Source organism: Stigmatopora nigra, chromosome 14, assembly GCF_051989575.1.
Source record: "Stigmatopora nigra isolate UIUO_SnigA chromosome 14, RoL_Snig_1.1, whole genome shotgun sequence".
NCBI classification, from domain to species: domain Eukaryota; kingdom Metazoa; phylum Chordata; class Actinopteri; order Syngnathiformes; family Syngnathidae; genus Stigmatopora; species Stigmatopora nigra.
Genome location: NC_135521.1, coordinates 10,710,892 through 10,735,980, shown reverse-complemented (window position 1 = coordinate 10,735,980; position 25,089 = coordinate 10,710,892). Strand labels below are relative to the sequence as shown.

General features: G+C 39.4%; 6 protein-coding genes and 2 long non-coding RNA genes across 13 annotated transcripts in view; 5 read left to right on the top strand and 3 right to left on the bottom strand.

Moving 5' to 3' along the window:
• LOC144207118 (uncharacterized) overlaps positions 1–852 on the top strand; it is an 85,859-nt gene extending 85,007 nt beyond the window's left edge. For both annotated transcript variants that reach the window (XM_077732368.1, XM_077732367.1), the window contains one exon: positions 210–852. In XM_077732368.1, the coding sequence (XP_077588494.1) occupies positions 210–428 (219 nt within the window). In that variant the 3' untranslated portion in view covers positions 429–852. The remainder of the gene's footprint in view (positions 1–209) is intronic.
• Positions 853–961: 109 nt separating this feature from the next.
• Positions 962–5,304, top strand: LOC144207119 (putative alpha-ketoglutarate-dependent hypophosphite dioxygenase). Of its 2 annotated transcripts, XM_077732369.1 has the most exons (10): positions 962–1,076; positions 1,161–1,249; positions 1,411–1,553; positions 1,627–1,837; positions 1,902–1,993; positions 2,337–2,476; positions 2,555–2,659; positions 2,756–2,794; positions 5,041–5,137; positions 5,257–5,304. In XM_077732369.1, the coding sequence occupies exons 3-9, from the start codon at positions 1,424–1,426 to the stop codon at positions 5,056–5,058; spliced, it is 735 nt and encodes a 244-aa protein (XP_077588495.1). In that variant the 5' UTR covers positions 962–1,076; positions 1,161–1,249; positions 1,411–1,423; the 3' UTR covers positions 5,059–5,137; positions 5,257–5,304. The 2 variants fall into 2 exon arrangements, with proteins under 2 accessions (XP_077588495.1, XP_077588496.1); XM_077732370.1 differs by having other exon boundaries at positions 986–1,249; positions 1,422–1,553.
• On the top strand, positions 2,756–14,279 carry LOC144207122 (uncharacterized). Its single transcript, XM_077732372.1, has 12 exons — positions 2,756–2,794; positions 5,041–5,137; positions 5,257–5,370; positions 5,465–7,138; positions 7,338–7,437; positions 7,538–7,686; positions 7,947–8,059; positions 8,221–8,310; positions 8,376–8,498; positions 8,575–8,661; positions 10,807–11,508; positions 11,753–14,279. Exons 2-11 carry the CDS (start codon positions 5,092–5,094, stop codon positions 11,050–11,052), a joined length of 2,742 nt encoding a protein of 913 aa, XP_077588498.1. The 5' UTR covers positions 2,756–2,794; positions 5,041–5,091; the 3' UTR covers positions 11,053–11,508; positions 11,753–14,279.
• LOC144207521 (glutamine amidotransferase-like class 1 domain-containing protein 3, mitochondrial) lies at positions 3,173–4,316 on the bottom strand. Its single transcript, XM_077733029.1, has 4 exons — positions 4,203–4,316; positions 3,845–4,016; positions 3,575–3,776; positions 3,173–3,492 (listed from the first exon to the last, which is right to left on the bottom strand). Exons 1-4 carry the CDS (start codon positions 4,308–4,310, stop codon positions 3,300–3,302), a joined length of 675 nt encoding a protein of 224 aa, XP_077589155.1. The 5' UTR covers positions 4,311–4,316; the 3' UTR covers positions 3,173–3,299.
• Positions 14,280–14,437: 158 nt separating the features above from the next.
• Positions 14,438–19,465, top strand: irg1l (immunoresponsive gene 1, like). Its single transcript, XM_077732366.1, has 6 exons — positions 14,438–14,677; positions 14,878–14,932; positions 15,017–15,204; positions 15,483–15,575; positions 15,853–16,058; positions 16,819–19,465. The coding sequence occupies exons 1-6, from the start codon at positions 14,660–14,662 to the stop codon at positions 17,744–17,746; spliced, it is 1,488 nt and encodes a 495-aa protein (XP_077588492.1). The 5' UTR covers positions 14,438–14,659; the 3' UTR covers positions 17,747–19,465.
• glod5 (glyoxalase domain containing 5) lies at positions 18,038–20,449 on the bottom strand. The gene is made up of 4 exons (XM_077732371.1): positions 20,313–20,449; positions 20,058–20,216; positions 18,535–18,690; positions 18,038–18,456 (listed from the first exon to the last, which is right to left on the bottom strand). Exons 1-4 carry the CDS (start codon positions 20,421–20,423, stop codon positions 18,313–18,315), a joined length of 570 nt encoding a protein of 189 aa, XP_077588497.1. The 5' UTR covers positions 20,424–20,449; the 3' UTR covers positions 18,038–18,312.
• A 507-nt stretch (positions 20,450–20,956) lies between these two features.
• Positions 20,957–22,620, top strand: LOC144207123 (uncharacterized). Its single transcript, XR_013328572.1, has 4 exons — positions 20,957–21,111; positions 21,304–21,404; positions 22,074–22,341; positions 22,510–22,620. It is a non-coding gene; the product is annotated as an uncharacterized LOC144207123 (long non-coding RNA).
• Positions 22,621–22,640: 20 nt separating this feature from the next.
• Positions 22,641–24,657, bottom strand: LOC144207124 (uncharacterized). 4 transcript variants are annotated; one of them, XR_013328577.1, is made up of 7 exons: positions 24,608–24,657; positions 23,868–23,958; positions 23,702–23,782; positions 23,508–23,593; positions 23,349–23,441; positions 23,209–23,281; positions 22,934–23,124 (listed from the first exon to the last, which is right to left on the bottom strand). It is a non-coding gene; the product is annotated as an uncharacterized LOC144207124 (long non-coding RNA). The 4 variants fall into 4 exon arrangements; XR_013328575.1 differs by lacking the exon at positions 22,934–23,124 and adding an exon at positions 22,641–22,718 and having other exon boundaries at positions 23,368–23,441; positions 23,702–23,958; positions 24,608–24,653; XR_013328574.1 differs by having other exon boundaries at positions 23,702–23,958; positions 24,608–24,653.
• Between the last annotated feature and the right edge of the window lie 432 nt (positions 24,658–25,089).

Genomic DNA, 25,089 nt, shown 5'->3' with positions numbered 1-25,089 from the left:
TACTTTGAATCTTAGCATTCAGATATTTTCCGCTGGTCACATGCCTTTTCGTGTTGCTAGGCAGATTATGTGGTGCACACTGGAAAAGCTAGCAGGAACAAGATGCTTAACATACATAGTTTTGTAATAATAATAATAATAATAATAATAAGTAAGTGGACTACTAATCACATTTTCATTTCACTTTGCTTATTTGTCATTGGTCATAGCTTAAGGTGTACGAAGATGACTTTCAAAGAGAGCGTTCAGACAAGAAGATGCTGCAGAGGCTGCTGCTGAAAAAAAATGCAGCCAAAGGGGAGCCGGTCCTTGTGCATCGTTGCAATAATGGATCACAGACACAAGGAGGAGACAATTGGACACAGACAGCAAGTAGAAAGAAACATCATCCTCTCTGTCCCAAGCACCCAAACACAGGCCAAAACTGAGCAGGGAGGAAACTTAATATATTTAAGTATTGTTTTTCAAGACAGATTCTCATCAGCCTTACTTAGAGTATAAAATTGAAGCAAATGAAGATTGCTTTTCTACAATACAAAATAATTGCAAAGTGGTATTTTAACTTTGTGGGTAGTCTGTTGGCCTTTAAAATTGCCCGAAAGTAACAATACATTTGCCGGAATATAACATGTTATGTAATGTTCTAGACAGTATGACATGTACTATAATGCACTACAGCCAAAGTGCCCCAATATGTGAAAATCTGTCTATTATGAGCTAAGGGTTGAAAAAATTCTAATCCAGGCATTAATCATTTTATACTCCTATTTTGTGAAATGGCTGTCTTTTGCCGCTTAATATTTTCACAAAAAATATACCCAATAAAATATATTCTTTATATTTACTACATTATATGCCATTTGTCTCCCCTTTGAATTAGTCTTCATTGCTCTACTCTAGCTTTTCCAACAAGATGGCAACCACTTATCAGGTTTCCTACTCCCATATTACATTGCGCTGATGTGTACCAAGCAGGAAATTAATTTTCACCTCCAAAAAAACTCCCTTTGGAGTAAAGATTCAAAAGAACAGGTGCAAAATGTATGAAAGAAGACCTTTTGTCACGAATCCACAATGTACGTCACAGTATCTTGAATGCCATTCCTTCTTCCTTGTCATTATTTTCCATCTCAGCACAATGACAGATGAATTTCCAATAGTGTCACGCTGCTCTATAAAGTGCCCGGAGGTTGAGCTCCACTTGAGAAACCTCAAAAAAGGCCTGCAAAGACGACTGGACACAACACAGGTATACTTGTAAATTCCATTTAACACTATGCCCCGACTGTTATAGCATATACTAGTTGGTATTGGTCGGTAGTGTGTTTTTCTGTGGTGTAGGTGGGCCTTATGTCATCAGAAAATGCATAAAATAGTTTGTGGAACAGTCGTTATTTTTGCTGAGAACAGAACGCTGGTAGACATGACTGCATCTACGAGTGAGCTCCAGGAGACATACGAGCACCAGGGCTACCTCTCAGGCCTCCCCGTGTTGACCAACTGTGAGCTGAGGAAAGCCAGACTTGCCTTTTCCCAACTGGAGAGAGAATTTGGTAAATATTTTTGACTATTTCTTCTAAATAGATCTTACAATGTATTTAGTTTCTTGTTTTTTTCCATCACCAGGTGAAGAGTACGCCCAGTACAGCCTGCACAATGTTCACTTTCAGTATCCTTGGGTGATGGCTTTAACCAAACACCCTGGCATTTTGAGAACTCTCCAAGCCATCTTAGGTCCTAACATTGTCTTACTAGACTCTCGTTTCATTTGCAAATACCCAATGACAGCTGCAACAGGCACTCAGCTTCCATATGTGGCCTGGCATCAGGATATGAGGTAGGTTGGTATAATTTACCTTATGGGAATTTACAATGTAGTTTCTGTTAATTGATGTCCATAGGTATTGGGGTATTGCTGGTGGCCCAGTCCTCTCAGTGTGGCTGGCTCTAGATGACTCGCTGAAAGAGAACGGTGCCCTGCAGGTTCTCCCAGGTAGTGTCTGGAAAAAGTACTCTGTTCTAATAATATATTTTGAAACTAAATTATATTGGTTCTAATACATCCATCAATTACAAAGGTATCCATTCATATATGTCCTCTAATTGTAAAGACAGATAAAGCTGTAAATTCCAATGAAGCCTTTATATCTCTAGATTCTAGTGTTGGCTATACACGTAAACTAAAATGAGGGGATATTTGTATATTTCTAAAGATATATATATAATAATATAGATAATAATGTGTCATCTTTCTTTGCCTTTTGTTGGACTCTAGTGGGCTTTCTACTCTAAATGAAGATTAAAATGATGCCCCGTTATGTATATCTGCTCCCTAGGTAGCCATAGTTTTGGCATGTACCCCCATCGCCAAGCCATCCGGCCTGGAAACATGCTGACAGTCAACCAGGAGATTCCAGAGGAGCTTCTCCAAACTGACCAAGCTGTGCTTTGTCCTCTTCTTGCTGGACAGATGTCTGTAGGTGGACATTTTACTTGACCTTATATTTGTTCAAAATTTAGACCTTTAATATATATTGACAAAAAAAATTCACAGATCCACGACGGCCTTCTTGTACATGCCAGCGATGCCAACACATCCCAGAAGAGACGTTGTGGCTTTGTGATTCGTTATGTTTCCACCCGTGCCTATCCAACGGAGGTGAGAAAAACATGTTTCTCGCACTAGCAGGATAGAATTATTGATAATTTTGCCCTTGTTTTTTTCAAATTTTCTGGAATTTTCTTCTCCATTCAGGATACAGACCGTCCTCGACAATTCCATGCGACAATGTTGGTTAGTGGAATGGATCAATTTAAACACTTCTCAAAACAAAGCCAGTAAAATTGTATGACTTAGTATTTCTTAGCATGACCGGTTTCTAACACAAGCAGATATTCTGTTGACTACAATATCTTTCAAAAACAACCAAACAAAAAAGTAGAAGTCTCTTGTGTTCAATGCTAATGAATGTCTGACAAGATAATACAAATAAGACCATACAAAAGCTTTTTAACCCCACATTCCTGATGTAATTATATTATATTATATTTCAATGTGATGAAAATATAGTATATTAATCTAAGAAATCCACTCCATCCTCATCCACGCACTTGTGACACTCAAACATGTATAAACATAAGTCAAAGTCATGACATGTGATTCCCAACTTTTCTCAGTCTTTTATTTCATAATAACTCAAACGTGATGATAACAGTAAAACAAGAACCTTTGTGAGTCAACATGACAGAAAATTCAATCCAAGACAAACAATATGCAAAAACAAGGACATTTTGTAGCCTTAAGCCAGTTTCAGCATTTCCTGAATCATCACGCCAATACCATCAAAAATCTTGTGAATGGGCGCATTGCACATGAAAGCCGGAGCCGTGACGAGTTTGTGTTTGACATCAACGTGGGCTTGCTCCACATCTTTGTTCACATGTTTGCAGCCCATCTCCTTTAAAGTATCTGCTGTCTTTGCGTAGGGCCACCTGAGAGAGAGCCAAGGTCATTTAAGCGACCAATCGGTGCATTGATTTGACCTCTGTTGAGATAGCAAATGAAATCACTCACATGTCACTCTCCTTGTCGTGCCCCACCGTGAGCTCGCAACCAGGCAGGATTTTACCGGCCAGAACTGGAGAGATGCAGCACATAGCCATTGGCTTTCCAGCTTTGTGGAAATCCTCCAGGATTTTCTCTACTTGGGAATTAATGGTGAACTCCTTGTTTTTCACTCCCCAATCGCTAAGGTTTTTCGCTACACCAAAACCACCTGAACAAAAGACCAAGATGAAAAAAAATGTCTGGGAACGGCAGTCTGCGTACATGAATAAATCGCACCAGGGATGACGACAGCATGAAAGGCTGAAACGTCTAACTTGGCCAAATCGGTGATGTCACCCCTGGCAATTCTGGCGCTCTCCTGCAGTACGTTTCTCTTGCCGTCTGAAGGTTTCCCCTCACAATGATTAATAACGTGTAACTGCTCTTGGTTTGGTGCAAACATGTGTGCCTGAGGAACAGAAAAAGTTGGAAATTACACAAGCAAATTTTCAAAGAAAGATGACCTTTTAACAAAACACAGTATTCTGATTAGTATTTAAATTTCTCGACTTTTTCCGCCACCTTCTAAACACATTGCAGAGTGTGAGTGTTTTTTCAAACTGTGTGAAAGTATCCAAAAATAGTGTAGTATTACTTTGGCTCCAGCCCGACTCAGATGAACCAGAACAGCCGACGCCTCGTGGATCTCGGTGCCATCGTAAACTCCACAACCGGAGAGAATAACGGCCACTTGCTTGGCCATGCTACAGCTTCTGTTAGACATCCAATCCATTTGAAATGGGAGAGTAGTAACAAAAAAAAATTAAAATACCAGTTATCACTTCTGACAACATCATGCACTATTTATCATGCATTAAAAATGCATCAGGTTTAAGTTAAATCAAGTTTGGAGTCAGCATGGCGACTTTATTATTTACCTTTACACAGTACACACATGTATTACTACTAAAAGCAACAATAACTACTTATAAACTAATAAACAGTCTCACCTTGAATAGTTCTACACAAAGTCTGTAGCAGTCAGTCAGCTCTCCAAGAAGGGATGTGACTCTTGTAGGGTGTACCCTCTCTTTTTTATTTGCTTTTTTTGGTTATCCCCTCCCACATAGATGACCTCATGTCATTCATAAGAGTGCACTTATACATCTGCATCTTTGCATTTATACTGAATCCTTCCATACTCGTGTTTCTTTTTGTCTTCTATCATACTTCTAGTCATCCTTCCTAGTATTTCTTTAACAAGTTTGAAGTATTGAGCATTTGTTTTGGCTCTTTGACATTGTAACAGGACTAAATATAAATTCTGTTGTTAAATACTTTAATCTGTAGACACTATTGGTAATAGGAGATTGTGTACATTTTATTCCTTACTTTTTCTTTCTATTACTAGATCTTTATTTAATTGGTGTTGGGGTTATTTTCCAGTAATTTGACACTTGAATGTGTGACGTGTATGTGATGTTGCTCCACAGGTCTGTATAAAAGTGTAGCGGAGTTGAAGTTTTTTTCCACATCTCTTTGCAATGGCTCAGCTACATGTGTCTGTTGGTATACTGGGCATCTCTGCTGGTAAGCCTTTTCATTCATACATTTATTTGTTTAAGAACAGCAGGGCCTCTAAGATTGAGCTCTGTGGAACACCATTGTTGTACTACTTAACTAACTGTTTTCTTTTTTTTTTGCCTAAGGTTGTCTCCTACTTTTGGTGAATGACTATGGCAGCACTCCCCTAAAAGATTTAATCCCCCAAACTGCACTTGGGGTTCTGCTCCTAGTTATTTCTGCCTCTGTAGCATATGCAGGTTTGTTCAGAACTTAACTATCAGAAATAACTGATTACTATATATATTTAGCAAAATCAAAATGGGATGATTATTTTTCTTTTTTTTCGTAAAGGTATATGTCGGAGCCTATCCGGTGGGAGTTTGTTCTCCTTCTTGTGTCTGACAGTTTCGGCACTGTGGTGCGCCTCCAGTCTGCTGTACATCATGGCTGGACAAGGAGTGCTTGAAGTCGAAGACCTCAGATCCTCATTCGTCCCTGGCTTGGCCGCAATTGCCTTGGCCCTATTTGTCATCGCTGGCGTTGCCTTACTGGCTAAAAAATTGCTTTTGTTCATCATTGCTATTAGCATCAGCTTAGCTTCTGCCCATCAAATTGCCAAACTATCAATCGAAGATTTTGGTCGGACTGCCATGGCTGCAAACTATCTTCTTGTCTGTCTCTTTGGGGGTTATTTCGGTTTTGGACATCTGTTGACCACTATTACTCATGGAAGAGTGGAAATCCCATGGGCTGGTGTTAAGACAAAAGTCCAGGTTAAGACTGATAAACCACGTAGGTGCGATGACCTCGCCTTAGTGGGCGTGGTGATGAATTTGTTGTCAGCCTCAGTCTTGGCGTGTCCTCTATTGGGTGTGGTCCCTCGACTATCTGTAGGCCACGTCCCTTGGCTTTGGACGGCAGGTATGTTACAGCTCATCGTGTGTATCCTCTTCTACCGAGCATTGGATCCACTCTCTGCTACTTTTTACGGCTTCACTGCAGTGTTGAAGTTTGCAGAAGGCTCCAGTGGTCTCTTATCATTTTACTCCATCGAACCCCTCTCTCCTGTTCCCTTCCCGGTTGTCTTTTCTCTACTTTTCCTCACCCTGACACTGTTTAGCTGTCAAAAAAGCTTGTTGGAGGCCATCTATCACCTTTTATTCGTTGCCTATTGTGTAGCAATTGCTTCTCACCCTCGAGGCTTTTTCCAGAAAGGAAGTCAGGGTGTACAGGCGGTTATATTTATTGGCTCTGCTTGTATGCTTTTAATAACAACTTACAACATGGTCTCTGTCAAGAAAATCCCTACAGGAGAGAACCTTTTTAAAGCCTTTGTAACCAGGAGGAAAGGCTTGACTCTCCGATGCCATAACAATGAACTCCATGCACCCCACTTGGGGTACTCCAAGTATGCAAATGCTGAGGGTTTAGGCCATGCCTGTGGCGTGATAGCTACTTTTGCTATTACAGTCGGAGACAGAGCTGCGTTTTCCCTGTTGGTGCTCCCTTGGGTGGTGGTAGCCGGCGGCGTCCTCCAGCTAATCTGCGGATCAGTCGCTTTCTCCCGAGGAAAAACCTTTGAGAGCACTGTTTTTATCCTCTACGGTACGATGTGGGCGGTTTGGGGATCAACACGATACGCAGGGCTGTACGTCAATGCCAGAGGTTTTAACGTGGCAGTTGGCATCATTGCGTTCCTGATGTTTAACATTTTGGTGACAATCGCTGCTTTGTTTGTTAACATGGCCTGGTTTGTCTATGCACTCACATTCCAGCTTATTATCATCAGCTTCCTGATGGACTCGCTCGGTGTGCTGCCTTATGGTTATGACATAGGTGTTAGTATTATCTTTGGCCTGGTTAGTTTTTATTGTTTTGCAGCTCATATTTTTAATAGTACCTTCCAGTCACCTCAGATCCCTCTTGGGAAACCTTTAATTAAGCTGAGTGGAGTTCTGGGAGGGAAGCTTTCAATATGCCCACATCTGCCAGCTCGAAAGGCAACATCTGTTGAACGAATTGCAGGTACGATTATAGAGTGGAGTTTGATGAAAGTTTTATATTAGTGCTTGCCTTTGGTATCATTTAGGCCAATCTGCTGTGTGCTATTAACTTATGATACTATACCAATACGTTTATTTTTTATTTCTTTTGATACTAAACTACTGCATACTCACTTCAAATTGGGTATAAACAATGTTGATCTCCAACATCACCCCTACAGACATCATGAAGAATGGTGGAATATGTGGGGTGCCCACTGACACCGTCTATGTGCTGGTGGCAGCTTGCAACAGGCCTGATGCAGTTGTCAAAGCATACAAGTGAGTAACAAGCATTAGCAATCTTTCCTAAATTAAGGTTATGCATTGTATTGTATTTTCATTATATTGCTTATTTTGTAACAGCTGAGCTTTTCTATAGGGTGAAGAAACAAGCGCAGGACCGACCCATGTCCATCTGGTTGTCCTCCATCAAGCAGCTTGACCCTGTCCGACACTTGCTGAGCCCCCAGCTACTGGACTTCATGGAAGCCGCGTGGCCGTCATCCATCAGCATGGTTATACCCAGAGGTGTGTACATTATATAGTGCATAACCACAAAAGGGTTCCAGCAAACAACAACAATCAATTCAACATGTTTTTAATGTGTGAGCTATTTCAACTATGGAAAACACAGTGCTTGATGTTAGTATACCAAATTGAAAGCATGAATTGGAGTGTATACATATCTTGTATCTGTCCAGTAATGCAATTCATGAGTTCCTTTGCTGCCTCTGCAAGATTGACAGACCTATTATACAAATTGCTACCTAGTGTTGTCTCTCACACAGGCCCGTGGATGGATGCCTTTGGTTTAGGAGATGCTGCAAAACACATCGGGACCCCCCAGAGTATCGCTATTAGGAATCCAGACTGTTCTGTGGCTACCCACCTCATTGATCTAGTAAGGGGGGGTTGACTCACTGCCCTTGCATAGACATAATATCCAATTACTAAACGCCTATGGAATCTCGTGATAGGCCATTGAGGGAATATACAAGAGTTTCTTCCTCATGTATTGGCTTGGATTGTATTTAACAAATGTATAATGAGTATTTTTTGTAGGTGGGTCCTGTTGCTGTGACCTCAGCCAACCCTACAGGAGAAGCAGATACGACCCACCATAATCAAGTGTATGCCAAACTGGGAGACAAGGTGGCTATAAACCATTGTTTGTTGTGACTTGTGATATCGTTCTTGTATTGACCTGCAATTGTTAGGTAGATGGAGTTTTATGTGATGGACCATCACCAGAGAATATCGCATCTACTGTGGTAGACTGCACGAATATTGAAAAGGGCCAAATTGCTTTCTTCCGAGTGGGTCTTATCCCTAAAGCTAAGGTCATTTCTAAAGCAGCTCTTGTTATTTCTCTCTCCGCCTTGTTGGCACGAGCTCACACTAATTGTCTGCATGCAGGTTCTTCAAATTTATGAGGAGGTTCAGAGGCGGCACAGGCAGGGACAGACCAATCCTGTTTTTGAAACCAATGAAGTGGAAACAGAGGTAGAGGAAAACAGCAGACTTTAAAAAGTCAACATCAAGCACAATCTCACTTAAACAGTCTGTTAAAATGGGCTACATCTTTTCAATTCATGTGGATTGTGTATGACGACAATGTCAATAAACATATCCATCTATGAGATACTGAACTATGTGCAATTTTATATATCAGTAAATGGTTGTGAATGGACAACCATTTACGCTCACACTCATACCTAGGGGTAATTCAGAGCCTAACCTGTATGTTTTTGGAATGTGGGAGGAAAGCGGAGTACCCGGAGAAAACCCAACCAGGCCCAGGGCGAACATGCAAACTCCACACAGGTCAACTGACCTGGAATCGAACCCAGAACGCCAGAACTGTGTGACTGACGTGCTAACCACTCATCTACCAGGCCACTCAGTCCTTTTTAAGTGGCCCTAGTGTAAAATAACAAGTACATAAGTAAAAAAGAAAATTCCCACTGAAGAGAGAAGTTCTCAAAAACTCAAACCTTCAAAATCGAAAATCTTGTGATATTTCCATGATGCAGCAATTGGTAATTTTATCGTCTAACAATACATGTAAAGAGCTTTTATTTAGACCAGTCTTCGATTTAAGGGCCTTTGTTCTTGCAAAAATAAGAAACCCCACCCGTATATGAAACCTAAAACTTGTTTCCCCTTCATGGACGGCAGCTTAAAGCTCGACAGCTTTTTTTTGTTTCTTTCGCCATTGGAAACCTCAGTTATATTTCATTCTTTTCTACGTCCCCCGCATCTTTTATCATCACGGATACTTCACAATGTGTTTTTTGGGATGTAACCTGCCCCCAACAGAAACAATGACCTATTATTTAATACCATACTGTGACCCCAGACAAGAACAGACTTTTCCAAACCGCATTTCCTCTTCAAAGTCGTCATTGAGTAATTGGTCAGTCTGGACTAAATGTGTTTTCCACTGCCACATTGTGCCACAATGACACACTTTGAGGAGAAGGAGCATCCTTGCCAAGAACATTAGTTAATTAGGCTCTCACCATGCGTGTTTTGACACAGAAGTATAAATATGTCTATGTTTTTAAATTCATCCTAAAAAAATACACTTACACTCATCAAACTCAAAAAATAGCGTGTTTTTCCCTTTCAAAATAAGACTTTCGTTATAACATTTAGTCTTAGGTCAAAACCACAAAAGTGGGTTATCATTAGATGTAAATGACAATTTGGAATGGTCCAGCAAACTTTGAATAAGCTGAGTGATCTACAAAGAGTTGTTTAAAAAAAAATACTCCCAATCTAATATGCTAGCAATAAAATTGTCAAATTAAAATGAGGTCATGCTGACAGAGTTCTATCCTCAAATATTATTGGTGCCATTAAACCAAGGATTTTTTTCATGGTGTTTCAGTCCCAACAGATGTTTTAATTTCAAGGCAACATACAGTAGGAACACTTCTACTTTGCCCTAATTTCATCATTTTGAAATACTGTAAAGTCATCTTTTGAAACCAACAGTAAACATGATGTATTCAAGAAATATCTATTTTATTCATAAACAAATTGAGACACACCAACAACACCACCAACATTATTAGGATAATTTAAAAATACAATATAGTACAATTTCACTACGTGTAATAAACTGTACAATTGCCATAAATGTAATTGAATAATCACTGAAAGTCATGGCTATTATTTTTATTACAACATTTTCTGCACACAACCCACAACCGCATTTAGCATTTATTAACTCAATTGCAGTCAACACAAATCCAGACAGGTTGATCTTGAAGCACTATTACAGAAGTGGACTTTGGTACTTAATGATCAGACCATTGTGTTTTTCACCCGCTCAAATATTTCTTTGACTCTTCCAGCAGGGACACAACCTTCCCTAAGAATAGTGATGACCCCTGTGTGACAATAAAGCCAGATTAGTTAAAATGCTTATGCTATTAAAGACTAAAATGAGAAAAATGTGTACCGCACCCTCATCAATCTTCAGGCAGTTGACCACAGTTGAAGCAATGACTTCATTAGTCTCTCCGTCACACAGAACCGCTTGAATCTTGTGCCCCAGTCGACTAAAATGAAACAAAAAGCACCAATCAAGCCAATTTGATACTTTCTACCAAACTCAAACTGACATCTGTCCATCTACAGGTCTTACTCGATGACCATGCTGTGGTGGGTGCTGTCTGGTTCTCCACTCGGATTGGCCGAAGTAAGAGCAAGTGGTCCGGTGAGATCACAGAGGTGGCGGGTCACAGTGTGGTCAGGGACTCGGATCATAATGCTGTCCTTGGTGCCAACGCGATCATAAGCTGGTCCCACTCCTACACGGTAATGTATGCTAGTAAATACCAGGAGGTAAACAGGTCGGTTGTTTTATGGGTTTACCCAATTTAAGGAGCCAGTCTCCTTTATTGACGATGCAGCTTATGCCTCCTGGATACACATTCCGCATGAACTCCCATAGCAAAGGACTGAAGGGAGGTTTGGCTTCCACCAGCTGCTTCAGGCTAGAGATGCAAATGCAAAGAGGCTTCTCTGCTGGTCGGTTCTTTCATGTTAACATGAAAAAATATGACAAACATAAGGTGACTCATTTTGTTAGAATGGTACTGACGAATCATTTATCATTGATACCTTGATGTTATAGATTTTCTCAATGCCCTGTGGGTTCTTACAGGAGGCCGCCAAAGCATAGACGGTGTCTGTGGGAATCCCGCAGACTCCCTGTTTTTCTAGAATACTGGCAATTTTCAGAACCCCAGATGTGAGTCGGGAGTTTGCCACAAGGCATGGCAGCTCAAGCTCCGTCTCCCTGTTCATTTTTGTCTAAAAGAAGACAAATAAGCAAAGGTAATTACTTGGAATAAAGAGAAATATTGACAAGAAAGTATGTGTGGTGTACCTTTAAAAATGGAAGACCCAAAGGTAGGACATTTTGGGAGAAGATGCCATTGACCCATGATGCCAGAGTTCCATACATACAAATAATTGAAAACAGTGCAAGAATGGCCACTATATGAAAAAATAAAGGGATGTCATGTTAAGGATAGTTCTTAATTAATGTAAAATATATTTGTTTTGATTTACTTTCTAGATGATGTGGCAAACGATGAAGGGTTGAAAGAAGAAAACAAACAAGGGCCACCTCCATGATTGCTGCCAGCAACATCAGGACCAGGTTCTTGTATGTGGCTGATAAGAATGACAATGTGATGAACCCCCCAAAAAATAGGACATTGGTCATCCTCACCACTGATTAAGAGGAAAGCATTGATGATGAGGAAAGCGATGGCTCCTGCAGCAAAATCATGAGCCACCTCAAGCTGAAGTACATCACCTAGATACCAACATGTCAGAATTACAACTATGAAAAAAAATCAACCACACATTTGGTACCACATACCTGCAAATCTAAACCAGGTCCACATTGCCCATATTGCTGCGTAAATCAATGCAACAACAGACCCAAACGGGTCCACTCCTGTCCCTTTCAGCCGACTGACATATGCCTGGATGACAGTCCCAGAGATCAGGATCCAAGGAGCATTGAGATTGCAGAATGAAGGATTTGCACTGTGTTCACTTGCATGAAGAGCAGACATAGCCGCGACCCCATTTGCCAAGTAAAACAAGGTGTCTGTTGTTTCTTCCGTTTGGAATGGCGATTCATTTTGTGTGTGTTTAGACTTGATCCAGTTCACAACCCTCTTCAACTGGACGGAAGAAACGGGCTGCGATCCAACGGGGATAAGAGTCTTCTCTGCAATGGTGTTGATAAGCCGGGAGAATACACCATACAGTGAGGTGGCGGTAAAAATGATGCAAGCCATACCAAAAAATATGTAATAGAGACTGCCAGGGATTTGAGGGATGGTGGAGATTGTGAGGAGGAGAAACATTATATTGTGGATCAGCTCCAGAAGATCCATGTTCAAGCTTCCACAGCAAAGAATCAAGGCTGAGAAGACAAAAAAACAATTCCCTAGCATTGGTTTTCTCCCTAAGAAGACTTCAGCGTCATCCATAAGGCGAGCAGATGCCACAAACTCCTCCCATGCCTTGATCAACCAAAAGGTGGCATGCAAACCAAACTTGGTGGTATGGTAGCAATCTTCACGTAGATGAGAGTAGTAGCTGGAGCATAGCTGTGCAACAGTGATGATTGAAACCCAAGCAACCCCCAAACTGAAAGATTTTATGAAGCCAAAGCTATAAAACGCAAAAATAAACGCTACAACTGTATCGCAGAAGAAACCCAAGGCCATGGGTTCTGCATACTTTGTGTTTTTCTTCTTTTCTGTACCAGGGTTCTGGGCATTGGTTGAACCAGCAGTACCAAAGAGAAGCACATTAAAAAGAGGCGTTCCAAATCCTTTGACGACCAGACGTTGCGTCAGACCTTTTATGAACAATGCCGCTGATCCATAGATGGAAAATACCAGGATGAGAAACTCCAGAATCCCAGAAACAACAAGTGCCCAGGAGCCTGTCACTAGAGCTGCTGCTTCAAAAACTAAAGTGGCTGTGATGGCTCCAAACACAAAAGGCATGATGTAGTTGACTGTGGCTGAACAAAAGGCAAGAAGAGCCGATAGGAGGATATAAGGGACTAGACCCGCAATAGCAGACTCATTTAAAGACCCACATATGTCACAATTATGGATTTGAGTTGCATTAAGTCCGCTCATAGTGGTAGTCAGGGACATGTTGCCCATTGTTGTCCGCAATAATGTGCCAAAGTAGATTCTGGAGGCACCATAACTTCCCCATAGAGCGGCGTAGCCAACAAACGCAGTACTACTCAGATGATCGTATTTTCGGAAGGATAACAGGCCCGCTAATAGTTGACAGATACCACCAATCAGGATGAGATGCACACCTAAGTAAAATTAAAAAAAGGGGAGCAATTGGTTGTTTGAAGAGATTAGGATCAATAATATATTTGGTGGAACTTGTTACCTGCAAGTATGTTTTCCACCCCGTGTGGTGCAATGCCAGAGTATGCTGTACTGAAGTTCTGTAGTAATACAAGGAATGCACTAATTCCATTTGAAAGCATGCCTAAAACACCTGGCTCACTGTAAAAACTAGCTGGGAAACCGTTGAGTGGCGTCATGATTGATGTTTGATGACTCAAAATCACTGATGGATACAGAAAACAAGATATGTAGATAGTAGTATTGTTATGGCAACTTAATAATGGTCAACTGTATACTTTAAGTCATTTGTTTATCTACTGACTCATCTTTGAAATTGAATTGTGATGGGGCAACGTTTAGGAATCTATAGCTTTTTTATGTAACATACACTGTGTCAATAATGCATATGAAAGGACAAAAATAGCAATTTCACTCCTAATTTTCGGCCTCAAATTACCTTTACTTACAATGCTTCAATGATTGTAAAAAGTTGACTATAAGCCAAAAAAAATTGTTCAAATAATTTTCTCAATCATGCTTTAAGTAGTCTTACAGTAGAGTACATGAATTATTCTACTCAAGTAAAACAAGAATGTAAACTTATTCCACTTGAAGTATAAAGTACACACACAGTATAACATGCAGGCAACATGAGACAAATAATATTAAGAGGTTAATAAAGGTCCTACCTTTTGAAGATGCTCTGATAGAATGTTGCCATTCTCCCAGACCTGGATAAGTAGCTCCCTACAGGTAGGAGGGACGGGTAGAAATTCCCAAGAAGACTATCCTGTACACTGAGCAACCCAAGTGATGACCTAATGAAACTTCACCGAGTCCTTCCTTCTTTTTCTTTCTAAAGGGTGGGAGTGTGTTGATTAGGATAATGATGGCATTCACGCCATGGAATTGCTTTCCTTAAACCTGATGATACGGTGTTGTGGAAATTACGTGAACATCCTGATTCCAGTTTCGTCACTATTGTGAAGCCTTGACTATATAAGGCAACTCTCCACTGGGGCAGCATCACTATTCATCTTTATCTGCAGACGACTAAGCTAAGAAGCCACTTGAATGAAGTCATGGGCTCCATGGTACAGGTAAACATATTTAATTTAAAAATATATATATTTTAATATGCTTCAATGTCATTTTAAAACTTCATATACAACCAAAATAAGTACTATGTAAGTTTTGGCTGAGATTACACTTACCTGTTTAACATCCAGGCAGACTATTATTCTTCAAAATTCATCCAAAATGTAAATTATTCAATTTTATAATATGTTTATCTCTGCAGAAAGCCATTAGACCAAATAGGGTGGTCAGTGGATTGCACAAATCTGCAATAGAGGGTAAATTCATAATAACAAAGCATATTTACCTCCCTTTAATGTCAACATAAGACTGATTTTTATTTGTTTTTATCCTCATTGAAGTGTCAAAGTATCTAACCCCTGAGGACACGGTTACTGCAAGTTTTGGAAAGTTTATTAGTGAAGTAAAACCTCAGCACTTGTCCTCGGTGGTCCTTCATCGCAGTAAAAGAATGATCCTGGACAGTATTGGAGTTGGACTCCTTGGCAGCACCACAGATGTATTTCAACTGGCATTGCAGCACTCCCAGGTGAGCCTGTAGAAAAAGGGCAGAAACGAAAATTAAATAGCATTTTTTATTGACGCCTTATATAAAATGAGGCAGGATGCAGACAGACGGGTTGAATAGTGGTTGAGTGTCATCCCTAGTTATTGCAATGACCTTTTTTTTGTGAATGTCAAAGAAACGAATTAAGCAACTGAGGAGTGATGAGCCAAATTCATCAGTTTAAAGTTGTGTGTGTTGGTGTGTGTTTTTTTGCAAGTGCTGACTCTTAACTGTTTACCTGTCTCCATGATACTCTCCAGCTCATGTACGCCCATCATGATGTCAGCTCTGTCTACGGACCCGGGGGCACCAAGCTCTCACCAACACTGGCAGCTTTTGTCAACGGAGTGGCGGTGAGCATATCCAGCAAAAAAAAAACATACAAAAATACCAGACATTTCCTCAAATTAAACTCAAATATTCTTGAGTGAATCCGGGGCATAAGTAGGCCTATTTTTGGAGGTCTTCAGGCAAAAAAATGACCCTATAATGGCAAGGTTTTGTTCCTTAGAAAACCACCACCTGAAGCTTGAGATGACTTTTAAAGCAAATTTCTTTTGACTTCAATTTTTCTCCACACCACGAGAAAAAACAACTGAGTGGCATTTTTACCCCCCTCTTTTGCTACAGACTCATTCCATGGACTTTGATGACACATGGCACCCTGCTACTCATCCATCAGGAGCTGTACTTCCTGCTGTGTTGGCTCTTAGCGACATGATGCCTGTCAACGGCAAACCCAGTGGCCTGGACTTTCTTCTAGCTTTCAACGTTGGCATTGAGATTCAAGGCCGACTAATGAGGTTCTCTAACGAAGCCCAAAACATCCCCAAGAGGTGAGCGTAAACCAGCTGTTTTATGAGGCGGGCTGGGATCCTGCACCCCTCGAGACCCTTATTATTATTGGATTAAAAGAACTGGATCAAAAGCCCTATATAGTCTCTTTTTTATAGATCTAAAACAATGTTTATTTGAGAAAATGTCTTTTAATCATCTTTTTTATTTCAAATGGTAACAGTATATTTTTGTGAAAAATGAAAAATATTTGTATATATATATATATATATATATATATATATATATATATATATATATATATATATATATATATATATATATATATATATATATATATATATATATATATATATATATATATATATATATATATATATATATATATATATATATATATATATATATATATATATATATATATATATATATATATATATATATATATATATATATATATATATATATATATATATATATATATATATATATATATATATATATATATATATATATATATATATATATATATATATATATATATATATATATATATATATATATTTAGATTTAACAAAATGCTTATTGAACTAAAAACTTAAAAATTGGATTAAAAAAACGGCAATATTTGATTTTAAAAAGGGGAACGCCAAATTTGCATGTTTTTGGAATGTGGGAGGAAACTGGAGTAACCGGAGAAAACCCACACAATAGAATATGCAAACTCTACACAGTTAGGACCCACGTGGGATTAAAAAGATATGCCCATTTAAGGAGCTTTTTTATGTTTTCTTTAATCAGGTTCCATCCTCCCAGTGTGGTGGGCACCCTGGGAAGTGCAGCGGCCTGTTCTCGTCTCCTGTCGCTGACTCCCTCACAGTGCAGCCACGCCTTAGCCATTGCCGCTTCCCTCTCCGGCGCCCCGATGGCCAACGCCGCAACTCAGTCCAAACCCATACACGTCGGCAACGCCTCCCGCTTAGGGCTTGAGGCCGCGATACTGGCCTCTCAAGGACTCGAGGCCAGTCAGCTAGTCCTGGATACTGTGCAAGGGGTTGCTGGTTTCAGCGCCTTCTACAAAGACTACGCTCCACAAGCTTTGGAGTCGCCCAATGGTGGTGACCACGTGTTTCTGCTAGAAGAGCAGGACATTGCCTTCAAACGCTTCCCCGCACATTTGGGCATGCACTGGGTGGCAGACGCCATGGCTTCGGTGCACGAACACCTTGTGGGCTTGGGTCCCGGAACCGTGTGTCCGGCTCAAATTCGGGAAATCCTGCTAAGAGTTCCCGACTCCAAATACATCGACCGGCCTTTCCCAAAGTCGGACCACCAGGCCCGCCATTCTTTTCAGTTCAACGCTTGCAGTGCTCTTTTGGATGGGGAGGTGACCATTCGGTCCTTCAACCCTGCAGCCAGAACCCGACCCGAGCTCCTCCAATTGCTGAGGCGTGTCCGCGTGGAGCATCCCCACGACAACCCGGCTAATTTTGACCACATGTATGGTGAAGTTCAAGTAGCGCTCGCCGCCGGAGACATTCTGAAGGGGCGATGTGATACGTTTTACGGTCACTGGCGCAAACCACTGAGCAATGAAAGCCTGAGAAAGAAGTTTCGGAATAATGCGGGAGCTGTTCTTCCCTCAGATAAAGTTGAGAGACTGATTGAAATAGTAGAAGGGCTGGACCAGCTTCGCAACTGTAGCTCTCTTCTTTTACAACTGCAGTAAAAATATAGCAGTATAGTTGAAACTATGAACAACATCCTAATGTACATTTTTCTTTGCTATTCAGCCAATAAGAAACATTTAGTGCTGAGGATTTACACTATTGATTAGTCTCAGAATGGTTATTTTACTTGCTTTACTTTGCAATGTGTATGTACTTCATACATTGAACTATTTGAAGTGTTCATTCTTAGCACACATGGTAGAGTGACTCCTTACCATGCAAAAGGTAGTTGGTTCGATACCCGCACATGCATGCAATTAGGTCCATTTTGAAGAAAAGAAGCCGGAATGGCCATTTTAAAAGAAAGCTTTATTATACATGCTCATTTTATGAAGCAAAGGCCTTACTATACATCAGGGGTGGCCAAATCCGGCCCTGAAGAGCCATTATCCGTTCCATTTTCCATATCTCCCTCCACCAACACACCTGACCATGGCCACCCAATCGGTGAATTAATTTTACTTCAGGTACTTCAGTACTTCAGGCAAGTCCAATGTCACATGAATGGTCAATCAATAAATTTTCAGAATAGCTACTTCATCTTAAAAAAGAAGAGAGCAAGCTTTTAGAAAAATTCTTGTGGTGCCTCTTGGTGATAATTGGACACTTCAATAAGGTTTTCATCTGGATCTCGGAAGTACAACGAGGTCATTGCCCCCACTGCTCCAGTTCTCTGCACTGGGCCCTCTTCTATCGGCACTCCACAGCTCTTACAAAGCAAGACAATGGCAGATGTTGAATTGAATAGATGAAACAAATACAATACAAAACAATTCAATAGACAGACCTTCAGGTGTGCTGCTACAGTCGTCAGAGGGGTCTTGGTGATGAGACACAAATCTGCAGAGCCTGAGGTCGGATGCTTAGCTTTCGGCTCGAATTCCATGCCAAGCTGATGCAGGTTAAATTTCTGCTTTCCAAAGCACAGAGCTTTACGGTTTCCCTATGTGGGATTTAGAAAACATGAGCGGTGAAGAAAGATGTCTTCAGTCAATGTATGACATGGTAGAGAGTCAAACTCTGCCCTCTGTTGGTGGTATTTTAGACAATAATTTGCAAATATTCCTTTCCATTCATTCATTTGCCATAACACTTATCCTAACTTGGGGGGTGCTGGAGCCTATCCCAGCCAACTACGGGCATCTGGTGGGTGACTTTTGCAAATATTCAGACACAAAGTGAATACTACAACATGAGTATGGTTTCATAAATTGTATCTGTTGGTATTCATCAATTAAGAGGACATTTATGTGCAAAAATATGCTGTAGAAAAAACACAGCTATAAAAGTAATACTATATTTTTCACCTATGAGACTATGAGTTGGTATTTGTTTGTTTCATTCAGTTTTGGAATACAGATATTTTGTTTTGCTTCACTACTATGAAATGGAGCTGTTGGTTCAATTATTTTTTCCTGTTTAGGCCTATACCAACGTGAGTGACTCTTTTGGTCACAACGTGTCATTTGTTTATTTGCTTATGGTTGTTAGGTCATGTTTTTTGGGGAAAAATACATGTCATTTTGAGTTTTGCATGGTTCTACTCAGAGGGTTTATGTGTAGCTGCTTACCGTATTGATATTTGCACTGGTTTTTAGCATCAGACCAAAATAGAATACTTACTACATGTTTACCCTGAATAAGACGTTATATCAAGTTGAAATCATTATGGCTAGAACAGCAAATATATTATGACTGAAACATCACACACAATCTAATGATGGTTGCGAACTGTCAAGTAAAATTTGTAGATATTAATTTAAATCATTTTTTCCATTACAATGTGGAAAAAAAAATATACTCAAAAATACATTTGGGAAAAATACATACATAGTTAATAGTCAAATGACACGGCATGGATTATATATACACATTAGATTAGATTATATTAGAACTTTATTTACTTATGCAACAGCATTTGGTGATGGATTTCTAAAAGAATTATACTTTACCTATCCAGTAATATTTTTGCCTTTTGATTAACTCATGCTCATGCCGTTGTCTGCCATTGACAGTTATAGACGTCTAATCCATTTGAACTGGGAGGCTTGGCATTAAATGATTATGTTTAAGTAGGATCATTTTTAATGCTGTTTGTTTTATATTTTCATGTCATTTTACCACATCCGCCTAAAATACTTATTGTTTCATTTGACGTCTAGCTCTGTCGATGGCACTGGAAAAACTAGATTTCACTTCAAGATGGGATGAATTGGACAGTTCTTACACAGGAAATGAATTGGACGTCTGTCATCGTCAAAGGCAAGCAGGAAGTTAACCGAAGCGAAGAGTGATAGTAAGTGTAAATACCTTGAAAGTGACCACCTCCATGCCCAAAGTTGATGAATAGAAATTGATTGTATCCGCTATGCTTTTCACAGTCAGTACCAAATGGTCCAAATGGCTCACTTTTATCGGGCATGTCTTTTTCTGGCGTTTAACAATTTCTTGCGTTTTAGCGAAATCTTTCTTCGGGGGGGACAAGAAGAGGGAGAAAATAATTCATTTAAACACCGGTGTCGCGTTATGGTAGGGCGAAAAAAACAATAATACAACAATAAATACCTGAAGAATAAAGTTCTGCAAAGACCAAAAACGACTGCTAGCTCGCCGAAGTGCCATTTGGAGTAGAAACAAAGACTTCCTTGTTTGCACAGCTTTACACAGTTTAACCATTTTTTTAGGACGCGCTTCGGAGAGACGCAGTAAAAACATTGCTATTTTGAAATGGTTCACTTTTTTATATGTAAAGACATTGTGCAAATTTTCGTCTATTAAATTGACTTTTTGTAGATATAAGATAGTGTTGACATTTTTATCGTGATGGGCCATCACAAAAAATAGGTATTTTTTTTATTCAATATACAAATAATTGCTTTTCAATGTAAAAGAGTTGAATAACTATTACCCAAGTTTAAATGCTTCTTACATCTGTTTTAATAATTCTGTAATATCTAGATATATATGGTGATAGAAAAGAAGGAGGATGGATTTTGTGTAGAAATAAAACATATTTTTGGTCAGTAGAATGTGGCTATATTCCTGATTAATATTGTATAAGATTATTATTCATTCTTTTTATGTGTCACAGCTGTAGCTGCAGCATATGTTTTATAGCCTTAAAATAGTTGTTGATGTTTGGATTGACGTGTATTGAACTAATACACGTTATTATGAAAACAATGTATTTTTGTGCGTCTATCTTTAATGCGCATGACCAAGGTCAGAGTTCAAACGCCGCCATCTTTTAAAATGGCGTATTAACCAGCAGTCAGTGCGGCAGTAGACGGCAGAGCAGCTCAAAAGTGACGATTTACCGAAGAAAGACCCGATAAAGTTCTCCTCGGACAATGCAGCGCATGTGGTACGTTGTCATTTGGGGATTTCGATGCCCCGATTCTCATTTTAACCGTGTTTTTTGACCGGAGCGTGCTTCGTTTGCGTAATGTAGCCACACGTGGATGCAGAACGGAAAACGCTTGCAAACAAATTGGCTACATTGCGTTACCTATTGCTCTTAATGTTTAAAAAGAAATCATTCCATTGTGTGTTTCAGTCCCTCAACGAGGACAGACTGCTGGGAGACATCAAGATCGTGGCCAAAACGACCAGAAAGGAGCAGCTTGTCGACGCCATAAGGAGTGGTTTGTCAGCAAAGTGAGTCTTTTTAATAGCTTCTTATTCCTCTGTCCGTGTAATGGTTAGATATCAGCGATCAGTATTCACGGTTTTCCTAATTTAGTTTGTTTAGCATCATGATGCACTTCAACTTTACATTAAAACACTTTGACGGGTTGGCGTTGATTTTTTTTAAATAGCAAGATCTGTGTGGATAGCTCACCCACAAGTGCCATCAAGTGGAGGTGTAAAGACATTACACTTATATAATATACATATCTTTGCCCTTCACTTTCTTAAAGGAAGACCTCAGGGCTTGGTCCTCTTAATTTTTAGTTTTAAATGTGGTTTTGACAAAACCTAAGTGAGACATTCATTCAACTGTAGTACAGTGGTCATTTTGACTCATTTAAATAACTATTTCCCTCAGTGTAAGAGCTTTTTGGGATGTTCTTAATTTTTGGAAATGATTGACGGCAATAACATGGGAAATGAATTGGAGTCTTTTGTGCATCAAAATGGCTAAATAACTAATCACATAATCACTCTGGTGTTTTGTAAATATTTAAAGCCACTAAGATGGTGGAAGCTTGTCAAAATCTACAAGACTAAAGAAGTTGTTTATGACATAGGACCTGTTTCAGGAAATTATTGATTATTTTCATGTAATGTGTACTAAAGATACTTTTTGTTTTTGCTTCTCTTCAGAATCCACCCAAGTTTGCCAAATCAACGCTAAAGAAAGATGACTTTGGAATGTGGCACAGCCTTTGACACCAACATCTCGAGGGCCACTATCCAGTATGTTTTCCATACCTCCCACCACATTTGAATCAAAAGATCAACAAGCTGTCCAGGAGCTTGATCGTGGTCTTGACTATTTGATTTGGGTGTGATGGAGGCAATGGAAAATAGACTGAATAGGGGCTCTTGAAGACTACCTCTGCAGTGGACAAAAAGCCAAGTCATCAGAGGGGTATGTCAAATTTCCTTTTTTTCTCCCCCCCCTACTGTGGCATAAATGTTGCCTTTTGTAGTGGGATGAAAGCATGCATTTCTGCTGTTGGTAACACTTGTTTCATTTTTTTGACTTATTTTTTTTATGTTGGACTTGGTCTATTAAGCCTTAACTCTTTTTTTTCAGAATTCCATACAGTGCCAAGAAAACTTCTTTGTCTGTGGATGAAAGGACCATCGAGAAGTTGGGACTTTATCTCAGCCCTTTTTTGTGGAAAAATAAAGCTTTTGAAATGTACATTTGTTTAAAATTTTTATTGAAACAAATACACCTGCATACATATGGGTTTGTATTACATTGAAACATTCATTGAATTGGTTGATCTTTTTCTCCACCTGTAGACAAAAAATATATATAATTTTTTAAATGCTACACTTAGAATAATTTTCAAAAAAAAAGCCATGTAAACACTTAGCCATTTTTTTTAAATTTGAAAAAAAAAATTCCAGCAAAACACTTAGAAAAAAAATCAAAACAAGCCTTGTAAACACTTAGTCATTTTTTTCCTTAAAAATACTTAAAACCAAAAATACTTAGTAATTTTTTTATTTTGGAAAAATATAAAAATACTTGGAATATAAACACCAATAAAAAAAGGAAAAAAAAGACCATTGAGGGTCTTTGGGTCTTTTTTCTCCAAGTGTTTTGACAAAGTTAAATGACACACAAATCTCTTTTATTAAAATGACTGGTTGAAGAAAAAAGATGAAATCCTCCTCACCTTCGGAATTGGAACTTGATCTATAAAAAAGAGGGGGAAGTTAGAAATGTGCAACTTTAGACAATAAAAAAAAAGGTTTGTTAGCTATTCTACAATAAACTTACCTTTTAGAAGACTGCCAGTAGAGATCAGAAATGATGCATCATCAAGTGTGCAACCTGGGAAGATCACCTGTAACTGCATATAAAATAAGAGGTGGGGTTAGTCAATAAAAAACATCCGAGAATAGAATGTTTTGACTTACATATTCTACAATAAATAACCTCAGAAGACTGCAAGCAGAGTTCAGAAATGATGCATCATCTTCGAGTGAGCAACCTGGGAAGATCACCTGGACCTGCATATAAAATAAGAGGGGGGGTTAGTCAATGAAAAAATCTGAGAATAGAATGTTTTGACTCACATTCTACAATAAATTATCCTCAGAAGACCGCAAGCAGAGTTTAGAGACGATGCAACATCCTCAAGTAGGCAACCTGGGAAGATCACCTGGTGCATGCATATAAAATAAGAGGGGGGTTAGTAAATTGCAACTTGAGTCAATAAAATAATGTGACATTAGAATGTTTTGACTTGGATATTCTATAATAAAATAACCTCTCAGAAGACAAAAGAGTTCAGAGACGATGCATCAACTTCAAGTGGGCAACCTGGGAAGATCACCTGGTCCTATGAAGCCTGCAAAAAAAGAGAACAAAAGTTATATACAGAGACATGAGATTCAACAGAAAGGTTTAGGAGTTTTTTTTTTAACTAGTTTCACATTGATTTGGCCAAGTATCTTCTCCTGTAACTTCAAGGGTGTGTGCATGGTTCTGGGCACACGGGAATAGCTGCATCTTGATTAAGCCAACCTATTTGGGAAGTGCAAAACAATTATTAAAGGAAAGAGAAATTGTACAACACATGATCAAGATAAAGAATGAAAATAAGTTAGTGAGTGCTCCGTGCTAATTTATCTTTTCTAGACAAAGCAATTAAATCTACAGACTGATGTTAAAAGCTAGGGGAAAGTTGGCTTAACACTTTTAGTATAGATGATTTAAAAAAAAAAAATACAAATTGGAAAAGGGTGTTTAGTACTCGCAGTGAAAACTATCATCAAATACAACACACCAGGAACTATGTCGTGCCTCAGGATGCCATTTTTAAATGAGCCTTAACTAAGCAAACTGTCCGTTGATATCTCGGCTTTGTTTGATAAAATCAAAAGTCTTTCTCCACGACTCAATAATGGAGAGTATACGGACAAAATACTTTTGAGGTCAATACGCGATGAAGAAAGTTATCTAATCCAAATGTCGTGAAGCGCTAATGCTAAGATAGCTAGTGACAAACGCTAGCCGGTGAGGAAAAGGAGCCCATACTTAAAATGTCGACGGTGTGTTCGACCTGGCATTAAACTAACAACTTTGTTGGCGTTCTGGCTCAATTGAATCCTAAAAATATCTCCTGGTAGCGTGTTAAAATGCACATAGGCCAGTAAATTGCTCTAGAACTTACCTCGTTTGGGTGCTAGCCTTTCGAGCGACAGCATGGAAATGGCAGCTCCCAAGGGACGCGATGCTGCGCATGTCCATAATTTACGCACCTGGCTCGGCAATTGGCGCAACCACGCCCACATTGATACGTCATATTGAATGTGGAAAAGTTGGTGACGTTTTTAAGCAAAAAAGCCTTACTATATATATTTACATTGTCATTATTGGAAGGTCTTGACTACAAATATATAGAAAAAAAAACAAAGGGATAATGTTTTCCAAACAGGATTTGAACCCAGATTGCCCACATGGCAGACAGGTGACTTAATCTCTACGCCACATCATGACCACAATTCATGGCGTAGGGGTTTGTTCACCTGACTCTGATGTAGGGGACTAAGGTTCGAATCCCGGTCAGGAAACATTTTCCCTTAGTTGTTTCTATATATTTGTAGTCAAGATCTTCCTATAATGACAAAGGAAATTATAGCCAATTTGTGGCCT